The 16835-nt window shown below is 47.9% G+C and overlaps 4 protein-coding genes across 24 annotated transcripts in view; 2 read left to right on the top strand and 2 right to left on the bottom strand.

Moving 5' to 3' along the window:
- The window catches only part of LOC132460630 (NACHT, LRR and PYD domains-containing protein 3-like), a 521671-nt gene that overhangs the window by 237158 nt on the left and 267678 nt on the right, over positions 1 to 16835 (top strand). The window lies entirely within an intron of this gene.
- Positions 1 to 16835, bottom strand: part of LOC132460633 (NACHT, LRR and PYD domains-containing protein 12-like) — a 272380-nt gene that overhangs the window by 119122 nt on the left and 136423 nt on the right. The gene's annotated exons all lie outside the window — the stretch shown is intronic.
- On the top strand, positions 2384 to 3947 carry LOC132460742 (DDRGK domain-containing protein 1-like). The gene is made up of 2 exons (XM_060055618.1): positions 2384 to 2529; positions 3260 to 3947. The coding sequence occupies exons 1-2, from the start codon at positions 2430 to 2432 to the stop codon at positions 3418 to 3420; spliced, it is 261 nt and encodes an 86-aa protein (XP_059911601.1). The 5' UTR covers positions 2384 to 2429; the 3' UTR covers positions 3421 to 3947.
- cars2 (cysteinyl-tRNA synthetase 2, mitochondrial) lies at positions 3776 to 16226 on the bottom strand. Of its 2 annotated transcripts, none has more exons than XR_009526399.1 (16): positions 15769 to 16226; positions 15178 to 15228; positions 14966 to 15083; positions 14445 to 14516; positions 13888 to 13993; positions 13195 to 13275; positions 12962 to 13091; positions 12369 to 12502; positions 10560 to 10627; positions 10332 to 10398; positions 9384 to 9522; positions 7980 to 8103; positions 7140 to 7238; positions 5930 to 6160; positions 4743 to 4908; positions 3776 to 4465 (listed from the first exon to the last, which is right to left on the bottom strand). XR_009526399.1 is itself a non-coding variant. In XM_060055486.1 (16 exons), the coding sequence occupies exons 1-15, from the start codon at positions 16074 to 16076 to the stop codon at positions 4837 to 4839; spliced, it is 1800 nt and encodes a 599-aa protein (XP_059911469.1). In that variant the 5' UTR covers positions 16077 to 16226; the 3' UTR covers positions 4624 to 4723; positions 4823 to 4836. The 2 variants fall into 2 exon arrangements, 1 of the variants encoding a protein (XP_059911469.1); XM_060055486.1 differs by lacking the exon at positions 3776 to 4465 and adding an exon at positions 4624 to 4723 and having other exon boundaries at positions 4823 to 4908.

The following is a 16835-nucleotide window of genomic DNA, read 5'->3' as shown; positions in this document are numbered from 1 at the left end:
AATTCGAATATTCGAATACTCGTTCGGAAAATTAGTATTTGAAGCTTAAATCAGTATTCGGAGCTTCGTTGTTTTTTTTACACGTCCGGGACGTTACCAGAGCGAGGGGGCAAACTATAAAGGCCAATTTCCACTGGAATCGGCACGGAAGCGGCACGGCAGCGAATCGCTCGCCGAAAATAATGGAAACCATTAAAGTGAACGTAGGCTATTCCACTGGATACGGCACCGGCACGGCACGGAACCGTCCCCAAACCGGCACTTCGTTTACGATACTTGCCTCTTCTATTTCTGAAAGTTGCCGGTTCGCTGCCGTGTCTCAGAACACGACTACAGCCAATTAGTTTGCCTTTGTGCATGAATATTCATGAGCTCACATCGATCCTTATGCAATTCACAGGGTATTGTAATATTATACAGTCTATCTATGGTATGGTATCAATAGCTAATCAGTGGCAAAGAAGAATTGAAAGTCCGCGTCGATGCCTCGCAAGTCCAGTGTCGCGAGTGGACGTTGCCATGACATCTAGAAATCATAGGTCTACCGTATTTAATGGGTTATGTGTATGGTTGATTATAAGGTAGGCCTATGTGTGTGTGTGTATATATATATATATATGGTTTGAATATAACTTGTGAATAATATTGTATGAATACTTATTATAATTATGCACGTCTTGAGCCATCTGTCGGAACGTGTCCGTGCCGCTTCCAGTGGGGATTGCAGTACGGAACACAGCCGCTTCGCTGCCGTGGCGCTTCCGTGCCGATTCCGGTGGAAATTGGCCTTAAGCGTCAGCGACACCCAGCAGAGAAGCGAGAGAGGTGGAGGAAGAATAGATATCTTGTTTCCCTTTACTTTATAACACAACATTAGCGGGATCTCGGGAGGAAAAGTAATGCTGAGCGAAATGCTAACCTTAGCTTAGTTGTTTGTTTACGTTCGCTGTACAGCGCCAATCAACTGTGACTGGCTTGCTGCAGAGCGTGAGCGTCTTGGGAATACCCGGTCAATATAATGGATATAATATGGACACATAAGACAATCAATATTCGGTATTTGTTATGGATTTATTGTACAAATTCCCTGAAAAGATGCACGTTCCAGGATTAATTGAAAAGCTCCCCTAAGGGCTGAGATGGCAGAGGACAGCTGATTTGGAACAGAACAACAGCTGTTCGCTTTCACAGGGAAAAACTAAGGAACTTCAACCTACTTAGGCCTACTAATTAACGTTCAAAAGCTATTAAATCTTCAACAAAATATGCAGATACGGTCAAAATTGGTTCCAGGGAATGTATAGAGATTATTAATGGTTTTTGATGGTGTTTTTTTCTGGAACGAGTATTCGAATATTCGCTCTGAAAAACCAACGAGTATTCGAAGCCTGAAAAATGGCATTCGGGCCAGCCCTAGAGCTCGTAAGTGCGCCCCTTCCGACTCGGAAAATTTGAATGGGAGGCAATGGAGAGAACAGAATTATTTTCTGATCCCAGTCATTAAATGCCTTGGATTACACATGTTTTATGTGCATTAAAATTATAATTTTTCATGCAAAGAAAACTACAATTTATTTCAAGGCGGTTTGATACTGTTAGGTTTTGTGTGAGGCCTCTTTGGGAATTACAGCTCTTCGCTGCTCTCGACGCGAATGATGCATTTTCATGTTGAACCCGGGATGCAAAATATTTAGTCTAATACTGTAACGGCATTCAAAAACACAATATACAATAATTGGCTTTGTCCCGTCACAGCTTTTATTTCAGTAGCGTAGTATTAAATGTTTCCTTCAGTTACAGCAAATTATACATTTGAAATGTTTCATTGGTTAAAGCAATCGTCAATATTACAACCTTTTGGGTTTCCTTCACAGACATCAAACCACTCAGTATCATACATCACCAACAGCAATAAAGTCAGTATGATATATTATAAATCTCAAGTTCCACCTTGTGCAGTTTTACGGGGGCACTGGCCCCGCCTCCCCCCACCCAGAACCGCCCCTGCATACGTCACCACCACGCTGGTACAGACATGGCGATCGCTCTGCTCCACTTCACCGCTCTTTCCCAAGGGGAGGATAACAGCATCTAAAGAGGTGAAACCATTATAAGTCGGGGCACGTGGAGGGTTCCAGTTATGCCGATGGGGAGATTGTCGGTCTTGTCCACGCCAGTCGCAGGGAGTGTGACGTCACATACGGGATATGTAGTCTTTCTCATTGTGTTTTCTCTACAGCCTTTAACTGAACGATTGCACCATAAATGGTCAAACTCTTGACATGTTTTGACATTTTTTTCCCTACGATAACAATTCTGTGGGGATGACATCGCTCCGTTTGAGATGATTTAGAAACCGTTTTTTGGATTTAGTTTCTAACCACTGAACGTGGTTTGGCCTCAGCTCGCTTTTTTCCCGGCAGGACTCCATGGTGGTTCTCCTTGAAAACCTGGCGTCACTCTTCGGGATGCGAACCCAGGACGCCATTGCCAGACTGCAAGACCTCCTCGCTGAAGGCTCCCTCACAGGTGTGTTAATGCTCCGCCTACTTCCTGTGTTTTAGTGACATCACAAGTGTCTGTCTGTCTCTTTTGATTTTAATTTATTTAAAGGGCTGATGTCGTGGCACCAGGTGAGTGAGTGAAACTCTGCCTGAACTCTGGTAGAATCGGGGCCCTTAAACTCAGATCACTTATTTGAAGCTCCGCCTCTTCCTGTGTTTTAATGACATCACAAGTGGGTGTGCCAAACTAGAAGTACGCTGGATGGATTAGCAACGTTTGCTACAGTAAACTGGGTCGACTGATTTATCCAGCGTCTAGGTGGACCTGGCTTGCAACGGCTAATCACACTCAACTTAAAGTTTAATTCTGGCAAATATTCAACCCAGGGTCTTCGTTTTGGCATGGAAACCCATCAAATAAGCCCTCCAGATACCTTTTTCATTGAAAATCTAGTATTAGAGTTTGCCCGGCGCAATGTTTGGCGTCCATGTTGTTGGCTTGGGGCAGTGAGTTTCTCTTCCAAATCTGCTTTTTTGAACCGCTGATATTGCTAAAAATAGCACCAAACCTCTGCAGTAGCATGACTAGGGTCCCTGCACATAAAACGAAGTACTTTTATTTTTTTGCCGGAATTACACTTTAAACTCACCTGGTGGTCAAATCAGGGACCTTAGACTCACCTGGTGGTCCAATCAGGGCCCTTAGACTCACCTGGAGGTCCCATACCATGTTTTTAAATGTCCCCGCCCCCCAGGTGTGATTGACGACCAGGGGAAGTTCATCTCCATCAGCCCGGAGGAGCTGAGTGCAGTGGCGCGCTTCATCCAGCAGAGGGGGCGCGTCTCCATCGCCGAGCCCGCCCAGGCCAGCAACTCCCTCATCAACCTCACGCCCGTGCTCCGCAACCAGGCCTGACCGCCGCCACAAGATGGCCGCCGTGGTCACAATACGGCTGCCGCCGTGGGTCGCTAATATGTTGCTAATGGAGGCGACTGCTTCGTCACTCTTGTGATTAAGGGCTAGGAGATAGCGGCCATTTTTTCTGAGGAAGTGGCCATCTTGTGTGGTCGCTTCCTGACTCACAAGATGGCCGCCGCATCGCTCGCTGACAAGATGGCCGTCTCCTCGCAAAATGGCCACCTCCTAGCTTCCTCACACAATGGCCGCGGTGGCCTCCGCCCCAGGCGATAGCTAGGCCGAGGGCCGCCGGTCACTGTTGGAACTCATCCCGTATCCGAGCTGTCAATCATCAGACCACCGGACCAGCCAAGCTGTTTGTACGTTTTATTTGATTTGTTGACAACATTTTCAGATTGCCAACTGGAGTTCTGCCGTTAATTGGATTTGTCATTTTAAAACAAATGATTGAGGTAACAAACGAAACGGCGTCCGATGTGTGAGGATGATGAAATCAATAAACACGATTGCACATTAAATAAAGAGTTCTGTGTAACAAGGTTTCATTTCTCAACAGGGTTGGAAGTTTAGTGACTGACAATCAACAGATACAGTGGTCTGACTTCCATGAAGACCCCAACATGGATTTGACCCTAACATTTTACCATTTTACCTAAAAAACTTCCAGTTACGTTGGTTTCAGTCCCCTCTAATCAATTCTTTTGATAATTTCATCGATCCTTCCACATTTTAAAGGGCCTCAAGTCGACTCAAGAGCAGAAATGTCTGTCGGATATTAACGAGTTTATAAGACTTTGACTTCAATGAACCTCGTCCAATCGATGGTCAGCAAACGTACCCCGATAAAACAGACGCTGGGGGGGGGGGGGTCCTGGTTCTAGTCCTGGTCCTAGTCCTGGTCCTGATCTAGTCCTGGTCCTGGTCTAGGCCTGGTCCTGGTTCTAGTTCTAGTCCTGGTCTAGGTCCTGGTCTAGTCCTGGTCCTGGTTCAAGTCCTAGTCCTGGTCTAGTCCTGGTCTAGTCCGGGTCCTGGTCTAGTCCTGGTCCTGGTCTAGTCCTGGTCCTGGTTCTAGTCCTGTTTCTAGTCCTGGTCTAGTCCTGGTCCTGGTTCTAGTCCTGATCCTGGTTCTAGGCCTGGTCCTGGTTCTAGTTCTAGTCCTGGTTCTAGTCCTGGTCTAGGTCCTGGTCCTGGTCTAGTCCTGGTCATGGTTCTAGTCCTGGTCTAGTCCTGGTCCTGGTTCTGGTCCTGGTTCTAGTCCTGGTCTAGTCCTGGTCCTGGTTCTAGTCCTGGTCCTGGTCTAGTCCTGGTCCTGGTTCTAGTCCTGGTTCTAGTCCTGGTCTAGTCCTGGTCCTGGTTCTAGTCCTGGTCCTGGTCTAGTCCTGGTCTAGTCCTGGTCTAGGTCCTGGTCCTGATCTAGTCCTGGTCCTGGTCCTTCTCCTGGGCAGCCCTCCTGGTCAGCTCCCAGGTGGAGGTCGCCCCTCGGTCCTGAGAGGAGAACATCAACATCAGAGGTCGACAACAGAAGATCTGTGTCTCATCATCTACATCAGGGGTGCCCAACCAGTCGATCGCGGTCTACCAGTAGACCGCCGACAGATCCCAAGTCGACCGCGAGGGGTGAAGATTAATATTATTATTATTTTTTTTTTTTAATAAAATACAATTTGCGCGGGACATATACGCGCGTTAGCGCATGCGCTGTCAACAGCAGTTGAAAGCCGTCAACAGTAGTTACACACTCCTAAACGTTGGCATGGCTGAGGGGAAACGAGCTAAGACCTACCATTTTCACCCTGTGTGGGAGGAAGATTATTGATTATCGTTGAGAAAGTGCCGTGCGCAGACGGAATGAAACCCCCACTGAAGCCCCCCCCTCCCCCCGCTCGAAGGTAGGTTTGCTGGTAGATCTCGGGAGGTTGGCTACTTGAAAAGTAGATCTTGGGTCAAAAAAGGTTGGGCACCCCTGATCTACATGATGAGGTACAGAGAGAGGAGGGATGGGCGCCAAGGCAAAGGGAACAAGAACCGGTTCACCGGAAGAACCAGGTTCAGCTGAGGACCAGGTCCCACCTGGAACCGGGCTTTCAAAGGTGACATATTACACCACCAGGCGCGAGTGAGGTGAGCCGTTACACGCCGTTTTGAAAATCTCCCTCTTCTGACATCACAAGTGGGTGTGTCCTCCTACACGTATGACACGTATGACGCACCAGTTCATTTGTAGAACCGGTTCACTTGGAGATGAGAGAACCGGTTCCCTTGTGAACCGGTTCATTCAGAGCTGACAGAACCGGTTCCCTTGTGAACCGGTTCATTCGGAGATGAGAGAACCGGTTCCCTTGTGAACCGGTTCATTCAGAGAGGACAGAACCGGTTCCCTTGTAGAACCGGTCCATTCAGAGATGAGAGAACCGGTTCCCTTGTAGAACCGGTTCATTCAGAGATGACAGAAATGGTTCCCTTGTAGAACCGGTTCCCTCGACCTTTGGTAAGCCCCTCCCCTCACCTTGATCAGCACGCCCGCGGGCGCCAGGTCCTTCCTGAGGGCGTCGCAGGCCTCCAGGAGGGGGAGCCGGTCCGGGCGGGTCCGGGGCCTAGCGGAGGCGGAGCCGGGGCCCTGGGGGGGCGGGGCCTCCCACGGGGCCAGGGCGAAGCTCCGCACGCGGCTCCGGAACTGACACAGCTGCTCCACCACAGTATCCACAACGACGGGGGAGGAGCCGGAGAGCCCCTCCTCCTGATGGGCGACGACAAGATGGGTCGGGCTTAATTAACAGGTGAGGCTTAATTAACCAAAGGCTTAATTAACAGGTGAGGCTTAATTAACTAAAGGCTTAATTAACAGGTGAGGCTTAATTAACAGGTGAGGCTTAATAAACTAAAGGCTTAATTAGCAGGTGAGGTTTAATTAACAGGTGAGGCTTAATTAACTAAAGGCTTAATTAACAGATGAGGCTTAATAAACTAAAGGCTTAATTAACAGGTGAGGCTTAATTAACTAAAGGCTTAATTAGCAGGTGAGGTTTAATTAACAGGTGAGGCTTAATTAACTAAAGGCTTAATTAACAGGTGAGGCTTAATTAACTAAAGGCTTAATTAGCAGGTGAGGCTTAATTAACAGGGGAGGCTTAATAAACTAAAGGCTTAATTAGCAGGTGAGGCTTAATAAACTAAAGGCTTAATTAGCAGGTGAGGTTTAATTAACAGGTGAGGCTTAATAAACAGATGAGGCTTAATAAATGAAAGGCTTAATTAACAGGTGAGGCTTCATTAATTGGAGTCTAAGCCTTCATTTATATTAATTAAACAGGTAATGAAGCAACAGAATGATCCGTTATAAACTAGGGCTGGGCGATTAATCTGATTTTGATTTTCTTTTTTTTTATAATTAATAGAAAGTGCAGAACAGCTGGATCCATATCGGTACATTATTTTAGATTTGAACATTTTCTTTGTGCCCATTTTGTGTATTTTCTTTAAGGCCACATTTCAAAGTTCTCAGTTACAAAGAGTTTGTTGGGAGAGACACGCTGAATAAATACGTCATGTTTTCAAACTCAAAACTAATCCTGATTTCAACATTGACAAAAACAATGGTGGTTATGATTTTTATCCATAATGGAGCAGCCCTACTTTAAACTTAATTAATTAACCTCTAAACTTCTGACGGGAATCAAGAGTCTGGTGTGAGTCTGTCTCTCCAGGTGAGTGGTTACCTGTCTGTCCAGCAGGTCGACGCCTAGCAGACCGAACAGCTCCCTGACGTAGGCCAGCACCGCCCCCACCACCGCCGGGCTGCGGGCCGCACCGTCAGCCTGGGGGGCCACACCGGGACCGGGGTGTTAGGGACTGGAACCCTACCCCAGGGACTGGAACCCTACCCCTACCCCAGGGACTGGAACCCTACCCCTACCCCAGGGACTGGAACCCTACCCCAGGGACTGGAACCCTACCCCTACCCCAGGGACTGGAACCCTACCCCAGGGACTGGAACCCTAACCCTACCCCAGGGACTGGAACCCTACCCCAGGGACTGGAACCCTACCCCAGGGACTGGAACCCTACCCCAGGGACTGGCACCCTAACCCTACCCCAGGGACTGGAACCATACCCCAGGGACGGGAACCCTACCCCAGGGACTGGAACCCTACCCCAGGGACTGGAACCCTACCCCAGGGACTGGAACCCTAACCCTACCCCAGGGACTGGAACCCTACCCCTAACCCAGGGTTAACCCTGGGTCAGAGTTAACCCTGGGTCAGAGTTAAGCCTAACCCAGGGTTAACTCTGACCCAGGGTTAACCCTAACCCTGACCCAACTCGTGAGGAAAGCTTTTCATACTTTAAAAACATTTGAACTAAAGGGATCCTGCTGCATTAGGTGAACAGATTTGTTTTAAATAAAGGAGTGTACATACGTATATATGAAGAGTATTTGAAGCCCAGTGACGATTCTTAAGATCACTTCTTATTTTAGATTCATCATTGCTCGCGGCCTGCTCCGATTGGCCGAGCCAGGCTGCCCCTCCACCAATGGAAAGCCCCCCCCCACCCACCTCGGCGACGGGCTGCAGCTGGCGGTTGCCATGGGAAACTAGGTCCATGACGGCGTGCACTGCACGGGGCGTGTCGAAGTCGTCCGCCAGGGCGTCCAGCACCTGACCTTTGACCTCCGCCAGCCTGGGCGCACAAAGAGATTTGATAATTAGACGTAAGTCCATCAGACGCAAGTCCATTTAAGGTCAATCAGACGCAAGTTTGATGTATCTACTGCAAGTTTCTGTTAAGCGCCAATTACCCAGGTGGGAACATTCTTGCTTTCCTATCATTTATGCGCTGGTGGTTGGCGATGGATGTTTTCAGGTTGTTAGTTCAGGTTAGAGCAGCGTAGTTAGAAGACTCAGTTTATCTCTGGTCGGGGGGGGATAGTGTGTTCCCCCAGAGTCAGGTTTAGTTAGGGTTCCTTCCTGTTTTGTTCCATTTCCTTTCGTTGATTTAATAACAATCCCACCATGTGTCTGAAGCAAAGCTTAAATAAATTCATTGTTTCCAAGTTGTTTCAAATTCATTGTTGCCGTTACAGTGACTGAAGTAAATGTTAAAGTTTATGAGACTGAAGTCAATGTTTAGGTCAATGAGACTTAATAAAAGTCTAATTTGGATTTAAAACCTCTTTTCCGAGAGAGATCTTGCTAAGAGGGCAGCACGCAACATACATACAACACATACATTTTGGTTTTGTTCAAACAAAAACACACAATTATCGAATCGATTAAAAGACTTAAAAGTCTAAATTTCCAATCCTACCACATTCTAGGTCCGTTACTAATGAGCTGAAGCCATCAAATTAAATCCATTCTGACCGTTTAGGCCTTAATGACCTGATAATTAAACGGGTAATGAAGCAACAGAAAGTGAAACATGTTTTTCATTGACTGTATCTTGTCCGTCATCACTCTAGATATGAACTAACCAAAGACTTTGGAGTCTACAGTCTGATTTGACGAATACATTTAGGCACAACATTTGAACACTATTAGAAGTTAGGATGAGTTGAGATTTGATCCGTTTTGATCAGTGTTCATCAGTTAAGCGACCGCAGATCAGAGATCATTCAACGTGACCAGAGATCCTTCAACGTGATCAGAGATCATTCAACGTGATCAGAGATCATTCATTGTGATCAGAGATCCTTCAACGTGATCAGAGATCCTTCAATGTGATCAGAGATCCTTCAATGTGATCAGAGATCATTCAATGTGATCAGAGATCCTTCAATGTGATCAGAGATCCTTCAATGTGATCAGAGATCATTCAATGTGATCAGAGATCATTCAATGTGATCCGCAATTCAAAGTGGAGGTCATGGAGCATCCATCAAGGTCAAAGTTCAAATCCCTACGGACTCGAAACCATGCTAGAATATTGAGGCACCAGGTCAGAGGTCACGGAGGGCCTACTTGTCCCAGAGCCGGTCCGGGTCCAGGGGGGGGCAGAGCAGCTGGCCCCTCAGGTAGGCCTGGGCCCCGTGGTCAAAGGTCACCAGCGCCCCCAGCTGGCTGCGGGCCGCAAGCATGCTGCCCTCGCTGAAGTCGATCGCTGCAGGTCAGGACAGACAGACAGGTCAGGACAGACAGGTCAGAGGACAGACAGACGGGTCAGAGGACAGACAGACGGGTCAGAGGACAGACAGACGGGTCAGAGGACAGACGGACGGGTCTGAGGACAGACAGACAGGTCAGAGGACAGACAGACGGGTCAGAAGACAGACAGACAGGTCTGAGGACAGACGGACGGGTCTGAGGACAGACAGACAGGTCAGAGGACAGACGGACGGGTCAGGACAGACAGACAGGTCAGAGGACAGACAGACAGGTCAGAGGACAGACAGACGGGTCAGAGGACAGACAGACAGGTCAGAGGACAGACAGACGGGTCAGAAGACAGACAGACAGGTCTGAGGACAGACGGACGGGTCTGAGGACAGACAGACAGGTCAGAGGACAGACAGACGGGTCAGGACAAACAGACGGGTGTGAGGACAGACAGACAGGTCAGGACAGACAGACGGGTCAGAGGACAGACAGACGGGTCTGTGTTCTGCTGAGGACAGACAGACAGGGCAGGACAGACAGACGGGTCAGAGGACAGACAGACGGGTCAGAGGGCAGACAGACGGGTCAGAGGAGAGACAGACAGGTCAGAGGACAGACAGACGGGTCAGAGGACAGACAGACAGACGGGTCAGAGGACAGACAGACGGGTCAGAGGACAGACAGACGAGTCTATGTTCTGCTGAGGAGACAGACAGACAGGTCAGGACAGACAGACGGGTCTGTGTTGTTTTAATTGCGACCCATTAACAAGCTAATTAACCGTATAGTAACCTCCTGCGTGAGACTTTGTACCTGATCTGTATTTCGTCAGCAGGCAGAACATCCTGAACTCATGGGCAGAGTACGACCGCAGGAACTCCTGGAGGGAAAAATCACAAACCCGACGCATAATTAGTCAAATCACGTTTTCGCAATTCCCGTAAAAAATCGCAGTTTGAAAACACGTTGTGCGATCGCAACGCAGCGAGGTGCGCGTTCTACGTTAAGCGTTGTGTTGTCGCGTTATGAGAAACATTTGACCTTTATCGTGATGAAGTTCTTCAAGGATTTGGACATTTTCTCGGCACTCCCTTTGAGATGCAAGTGACCTGAAGAACAAAGCAGATTATTTGGGTTACGTGTGTGTGTGTGTTGCATGAGTGTGTGTGTGTGTGTGTGTGTGTGTGTGTGTGTGTGTGTGTGTGTTTTGCATGTATGTGTGTGTTTGTGTTGCATTAGTGTGTGTCTGTGTGTGTGTTGCATAAGTGTGTGTGCGTTGCATTAATGTCTGTGTGTGTGTGTGTTGCATTAGTGTGTGCGTGTTGCATTAGTGTGTGTGTGTTGCATTATGTGTGTGTGTTGCATTAGTGTGTGTGTGAGTGTTGCATTAGTGTGTGTGTGTGTTGCATTAGTGAGTGTGTGTGTGTGTGTTAGGGGTGTGACGATACACTCAGCTCACGAGACGAGACACGATATTCGGTTCACGAGAACGAGACGAGACGAAATTTTAAGAAAACTACAATGACAAAATATATGACTGGACCAACAGACTTTTATTTAACCGAGTTACACATGCATTTTAAAATGTTTTATTATAACTCTTTACATGCATGTAATTGAAACTAAAACTAAAATTTATAAAAGTTGAAGTATAATAAATAAAATTAAATAATTCTCTTTTTTTCAAATGCAAACAATATTATGTGCAAAACCAAATCAAAGTTCTACTCCGTCAATACAGAGTGCAAATAGTGCCAACAGAGTCTGACCAAGTATGTCACTGACAACTTCATCATTTCCGCCGGGTACCCAAAATGCTGCCAAACAAATGATTTAAAAGTGGCGGGGGGGTCTTCGATGGTAATACGGGTATTTTCCGACGTCATTCTGGCTGCCTATGGCTGCTTCCCCTGCTTCCCCTCCTTCTCCTCCTCTTCTTCTTTTCCTTCTCCTACGTTAGGTTCTGGCAGGCTAGACGTAGCAAAGGCGCATTACTGCCCCTTGAGGCCACAAATAGAAGTTTAGATAGCACACAAATCTCACGAGACAGATTTTTAACCCGACGGGTAATATCGTCGAGTTTAATCTCGCGGCACGAGATCTCATCACACCCCTAGTGTGTGTGTGTTGCATTAGTGTGTGTGTGTTGCATTAGTGTGTGTTGCATTAGTGTGTGTGTGTGTGTGTGTGTGTGTGTGTGTGTGTGTGTGTGTGTGTGTGTGTGTGTTTGTGTGTGTGTGTGTGTGTGTGTACTCACACTAGGCCATCTGGCCGTGGCCGTTTTCGCACCTAACCGTGCTCAAATCTGCCAGTGTGAGTGTGGCCAGGCCGGGCCAATTTGGCCACTCGGGAGAGGTGTGCTGCTACGTTACGGGCCGCCACGGTACAGATGCTAATGAGCCGACACGCGCACACGCACGGCTACGCAACCTGAGCTGGATGACGTATAGTCCATGCGACGACCACGGACATAATAAAGGCGACGAGCCTTCTTTCCCATCAAACGGTAAAGATGGCATCAAGCGGTTCAACTGTTCGTTCACGTTGGTCCCAGAGAGAAGTCAAGTGTCTGTTAGCCATTTGGGCAGACGATAAGCAACAGACTCAGCAAAGTGCGACCTGTGTTCTCTGTGTTGTTGTCCATTGTTGTTAAAACTCTGACTGGCGGCAGACTTTATTATGGTCCATGCAGCGGACGCTTGGTGATGACGTATTACGACGTGATGACGTGTGTACAAGAGCCTACTGTGGCCAGGCCACAGTGGCCAACGGCCAACGGCCACGGCCAGATGGCCTAGTGTGAGTGCACCCTGAGAGTGAGAAGTGTTTCCTAATATGGGCGCCCTCCACCTGAGTGCAGGAAGTAGTTCCCCCACTGGGGGCAGCGGTGGTAGGCCTCGCTCTGGGCCACCTCGTTCTCGTGGTGGGGGAAGGCCAGGTCCACCCCCCCAGAGTGGATGTCCAGCTGGCTGCCAAATACTGAGCTGGGGAGAGAGAGGGGCGGGTCAGACACACAGCTGGCTGCCAAATACTGAGCCGGGGAGAGAGAGGGGGGGGTCAGGCGTCCTGACACTTAATACACATAGACGTACACTTAATGTACACACTTATATTTTGTACGTCCATATTTGTTGTACATGGCCTCCCTCTCTCCCCCTCCCCCCCACCTCTCCCTCCCTCCCTCCCTCCTCCTCCGTCTTCCTCCCCCCTCCTCCTCCGTCTTCCTCCCCCCTCCCCCCCACCTCTCCCTCCCCCTCCTCCCCCCTAACCCTCTACCCTCTCCCTCCCCCTCCCCCCCCTCCTCCCCCCCAACCCCCTCCCCCACCACCTCTCCCCCTCCTCCTCCCCCCTTCCCCTCCTCCTCCTACTCTATCCTCTCTCCCTCCTCCTCCCCCCTCCCCCTCCTCCTCTATCCTCTCTCCCTCCTCCTCCCCCCTCCTCACCTGGCGATGGTGGAGCACTCGATGTGCCAGCCCGGTCTCCCCCCACCCCAGGGGGAGTCCCAGGACGGCTCCCCCGGCTTGGCGGCCTTCCAGAGGGCGAAGTCCCGCGCGTCACGTTTATCGGAGTCCGCTGTCCCAAAAGATCGGACGAAACAAACAAGGCTGGAGTGAGGTGGGAGTGAAGGATTCTGGGAAAATTAAGCTCTGCTTTTTGTTTGAAACGTAGAACCGACCGGATTCGCTGGGTAGCTCGACGGAACCGGAGAACTTCCCGTAGCGCTGGCCGATACTCCGGATGTCGAAGTACACGTCACCTACCGCCACGCAGATAACAAACAGTGACGACAAAACGTTGGGGATGGAACGAGACAAACTACGACAGAATTGCAAAACAGAATTGCAAAATGTACTTTATCAGAGGGATGCTTATGCATTCAGTTAAAGAATAATGCTTAAAACTGAATACTATATTCTAACTTTCTGGAGGAGTGTGGTTTAACTTTCAATAACTGCACGGCTATGATGTAGTCTTACAGCCGAATATTAGTTGTCTACGGGGAATGGGTTAACCTAGTGGTAGTTAGTGCTTGGCACTTGGTTCTATGAACTTCCTTACTGTACACACAGAGATAGATTGTTGTTGTTTCTTCTTTCTGGAGACAAACTGACTTATTGTAAGTCACTCTGGATGTAGGCGTATGCTAAACGCCCTGAATGTTAATGTAAATGTTATCATCCTTTAATTGAATCCAATTATACAAAATGAGGTATAAGAGCGAATGACTCCAAAAGATGAATAACAAAGAAAGATATGATTCTTTAATCGGGCCTGGTATAATGAGGATATTCCACTCTGAGGTGCGGAGGCTATTCGATAAAACACACTAACTCGTACTCGTGTAGGATATTAAATAACGTTTGTTTACCTTTCTGCGTGGGGTAGGCGTGACCGTTAGCCACGATGCGCTCGATAAACGCCACGATCTGAGGCACGTTTTCAGTCACTCTCAAGTACACCGTGGGAGTTAGGACCTAGAGCAAACCATTTAGAACATACACATCCTGATTTAAACAGATAAAGAACGAAAGGAACTGCACTATTCATCCCTAATTCAGATAAATGATAGCTTAGCACAGAACTGATTTTTAATGCAAGTTTAATTATAGAGAAAGCACATTTTCTCAACGGCAATCCTGCTTTTCTATAATGGGTACTGCAACCTATTAGGTATCAGAATTTGTCCTCTAAACTTAAATCTGATTTCAAATAAAGGGTAAAACTATCTGATCCATAACTCAGACAAACAATTTCTAAGCACAGAACTGATTCTTCACAAAAGTTTACAATGAGTTAAAACATCTTTGAATGTAATGTTAGCACAGCAGTCAGTGCAATGAACTCTGTATATTTTTAATACATGTTGATATAGCTTAACATTCTGAATGATATTTCTAAACATAGTACAAAAGTGTCTTCACACACCTTCAATGACAGCATGTCCTTCTTGAATTCTTCTTCGTATATCCTGGCCAGGATCGTGGGAGACATGTTCTCCTACAAAGTCAAAGGTTTTATCAGACGCGTAAACAAATACAGAACACAATTATCTCTATAATTATTTAACAATAAGTGTGCATTTATTGTGTGTTGTACGTCCTGGTACTTAATGTACACACTTATTGTGTGTTGTACGTCCTGGTACTTAATGTACACACTTATTGTGTGTTGTACGTCATAGCACTTAATGTACGCTCTTATTGTGTGTTGTACGTCCTAGTACTTAATGTACACACTTATTACATGTTGTACGTCCTTGGACATAAAAACAGTCCTTAGCATGGTGTAGCTTCTTACCCTATCTATCTGTGTTGTCTACGGGGAATGGGTTAACCTAGTGATGGTTAGTGCTTGGCACTTGGTTCTATGAACATCCTCAACGCCCTGAATGTAATCGTGTTTTGTTGATCAATGCAGTGATGTCTGTGGTGACGTCGCGGCGGCACCTCCTGGCTCCTCTTGATGATCTTGTCGTCGATGTCGGTGATGACCAACGCGTGGACGACGCTGACCCCAAACACCCGGGACAGAATCCTCTGGAGGATGTCGAAGCGGACGTACGAGCTGCAGAGAGAGACCGAGAGGAACCCGTTCACCTCTGAAGCATTCACTGGACGTTAAATGGATCTAATGGACTGATTTGGTCGTCGTTGGTTACCACGCATGGCCGAGGTGGGCGTGGTCGTAGACCGTGGGGCCGCAGCTGTACCTGAAGACAATCACCACATGGGACCAGTTTACGAGTTACATTAACATTTAGGGCGTTTAGCAGACGCTCACAACGGTTCATACAAACATTCACCCATTCGTACACATTCACACAATCACCAGTTCATACACAAGTACACCCATTCCTACACACATTCATCCATTCACACCCATTTACACATAATCCCCCATTCAAACACATATTCAACGGATCACTCTTTCATACACACATTCACGCATTCATACACCAGATCACCCATTTACACATATTCACCCAAAAACATTCATACACACATTCACCCATCTCATACACCAGATAACTCATTCATACACCAGATCACCCATTCACACATTCATACACAGTCACCCATCCATACACACGTACATTCCTAGCTCACAGGAGCTAGGAGGAGCTGGGGATCGAACTAACTTGTAACCTGAGGGTCGCTGGTTCGATCCCGGAAGGTCGCTCGTGAGCTAAGCCGAAATGACAACAACGTCATAACTCATCATCTTAGTACATATCATATCGCAGCCCTACCAGGTGGCGACCCGGTCCCGCGTCAGAATGAGGGGCTCCTTCCGTCGGGTCAGACTGTTGTAGGTCTTCACCCCGGTGTCAAACCCTACGGGTCGGATCCACGACCCCCCAGCATGGGTGCAGGTAGATCTAGTCCACGTCCCCCAAGTAGGGGTGCAGGGCGGTCTAGACCCGGTCCACGACCCCCCAACAGGTCTAGAACCGCTCCACGACCCGCCAACAGGTGTGAATGCAGGTCTGGATGAAATTGACAGACACGTGACCCACAAGCGACGGTCGACCGCCTGTTTAAACCACGTAGTCTGCATGGCAGTGCAGCCTTTAGAGGTGATAGAGGATCATTAGGTGTGATTATAGATCCCGGACTGAATCGGGACTGGTTCTCTGACCCGTGGATGTCAGGTTCATAACAGAAGGCGTTTCCTGGTTTCTTCTTTGGTGGTTTTAAACCCGGATCGTAGATCCGACAGCACAGCGCTTCCTGCTGGACGGAGGTGGTGCAGCCACGGCCATCCCGTATTGAACCGTTAATGTGTTTTTAAATGTATACACGTTTTATTTAGTTTATTGCCACTTTCCTGAGCTTAATTTTAGATTTCCAGATTGTATAAAAGAGCATTACAAGTGCTTCTGTGTGTGTATAAATCTCCAAGACAGCATTTACCATCTGTCTTGGAGATTTATACACATTAACCATCCGTTTTGGTCTCTCTGGCGCTATCTTGGGCCGTATGTCGCAATGCAGTTTTATTACTTTTTAATTCGGATTTGCACCCCTCACTAGTTTACATTAAATTATCCCATAACGTCCCTTACTTGCTTGGTTTACTTGGGTTGGTTTTGAGCTGTAGGGCTCAGGCCAAGATGTCTCGCATCTCCACCGCCAGTGTTGTAGCAACGTTACAGACACGTGCTACCGGCCCACTCCAACATTGAGTTCCTGTTCTGTCCAGTGTACCCAGGTGTTGGTGGAGTGTCAGGGAAAGTGTGAAGGAACGCATCAAGTGCTGACTTGAAGGTAGCCAGAGATGTTTGCACTTTGATGCTAGGAGGGACCACGTTATACA

Source organism: Gadus macrocephalus, chromosome 7 (genome assembly GCF_031168955.1).
Source record: "Gadus macrocephalus chromosome 7, ASM3116895v1".
In the NCBI taxonomy this organism is placed as follows: domain Eukaryota; kingdom Metazoa; phylum Chordata; class Actinopteri; order Gadiformes; family Gadidae; genus Gadus; species Gadus macrocephalus.
This window is presented reverse-complemented; position numbering and strand designations above follow the sequence as displayed.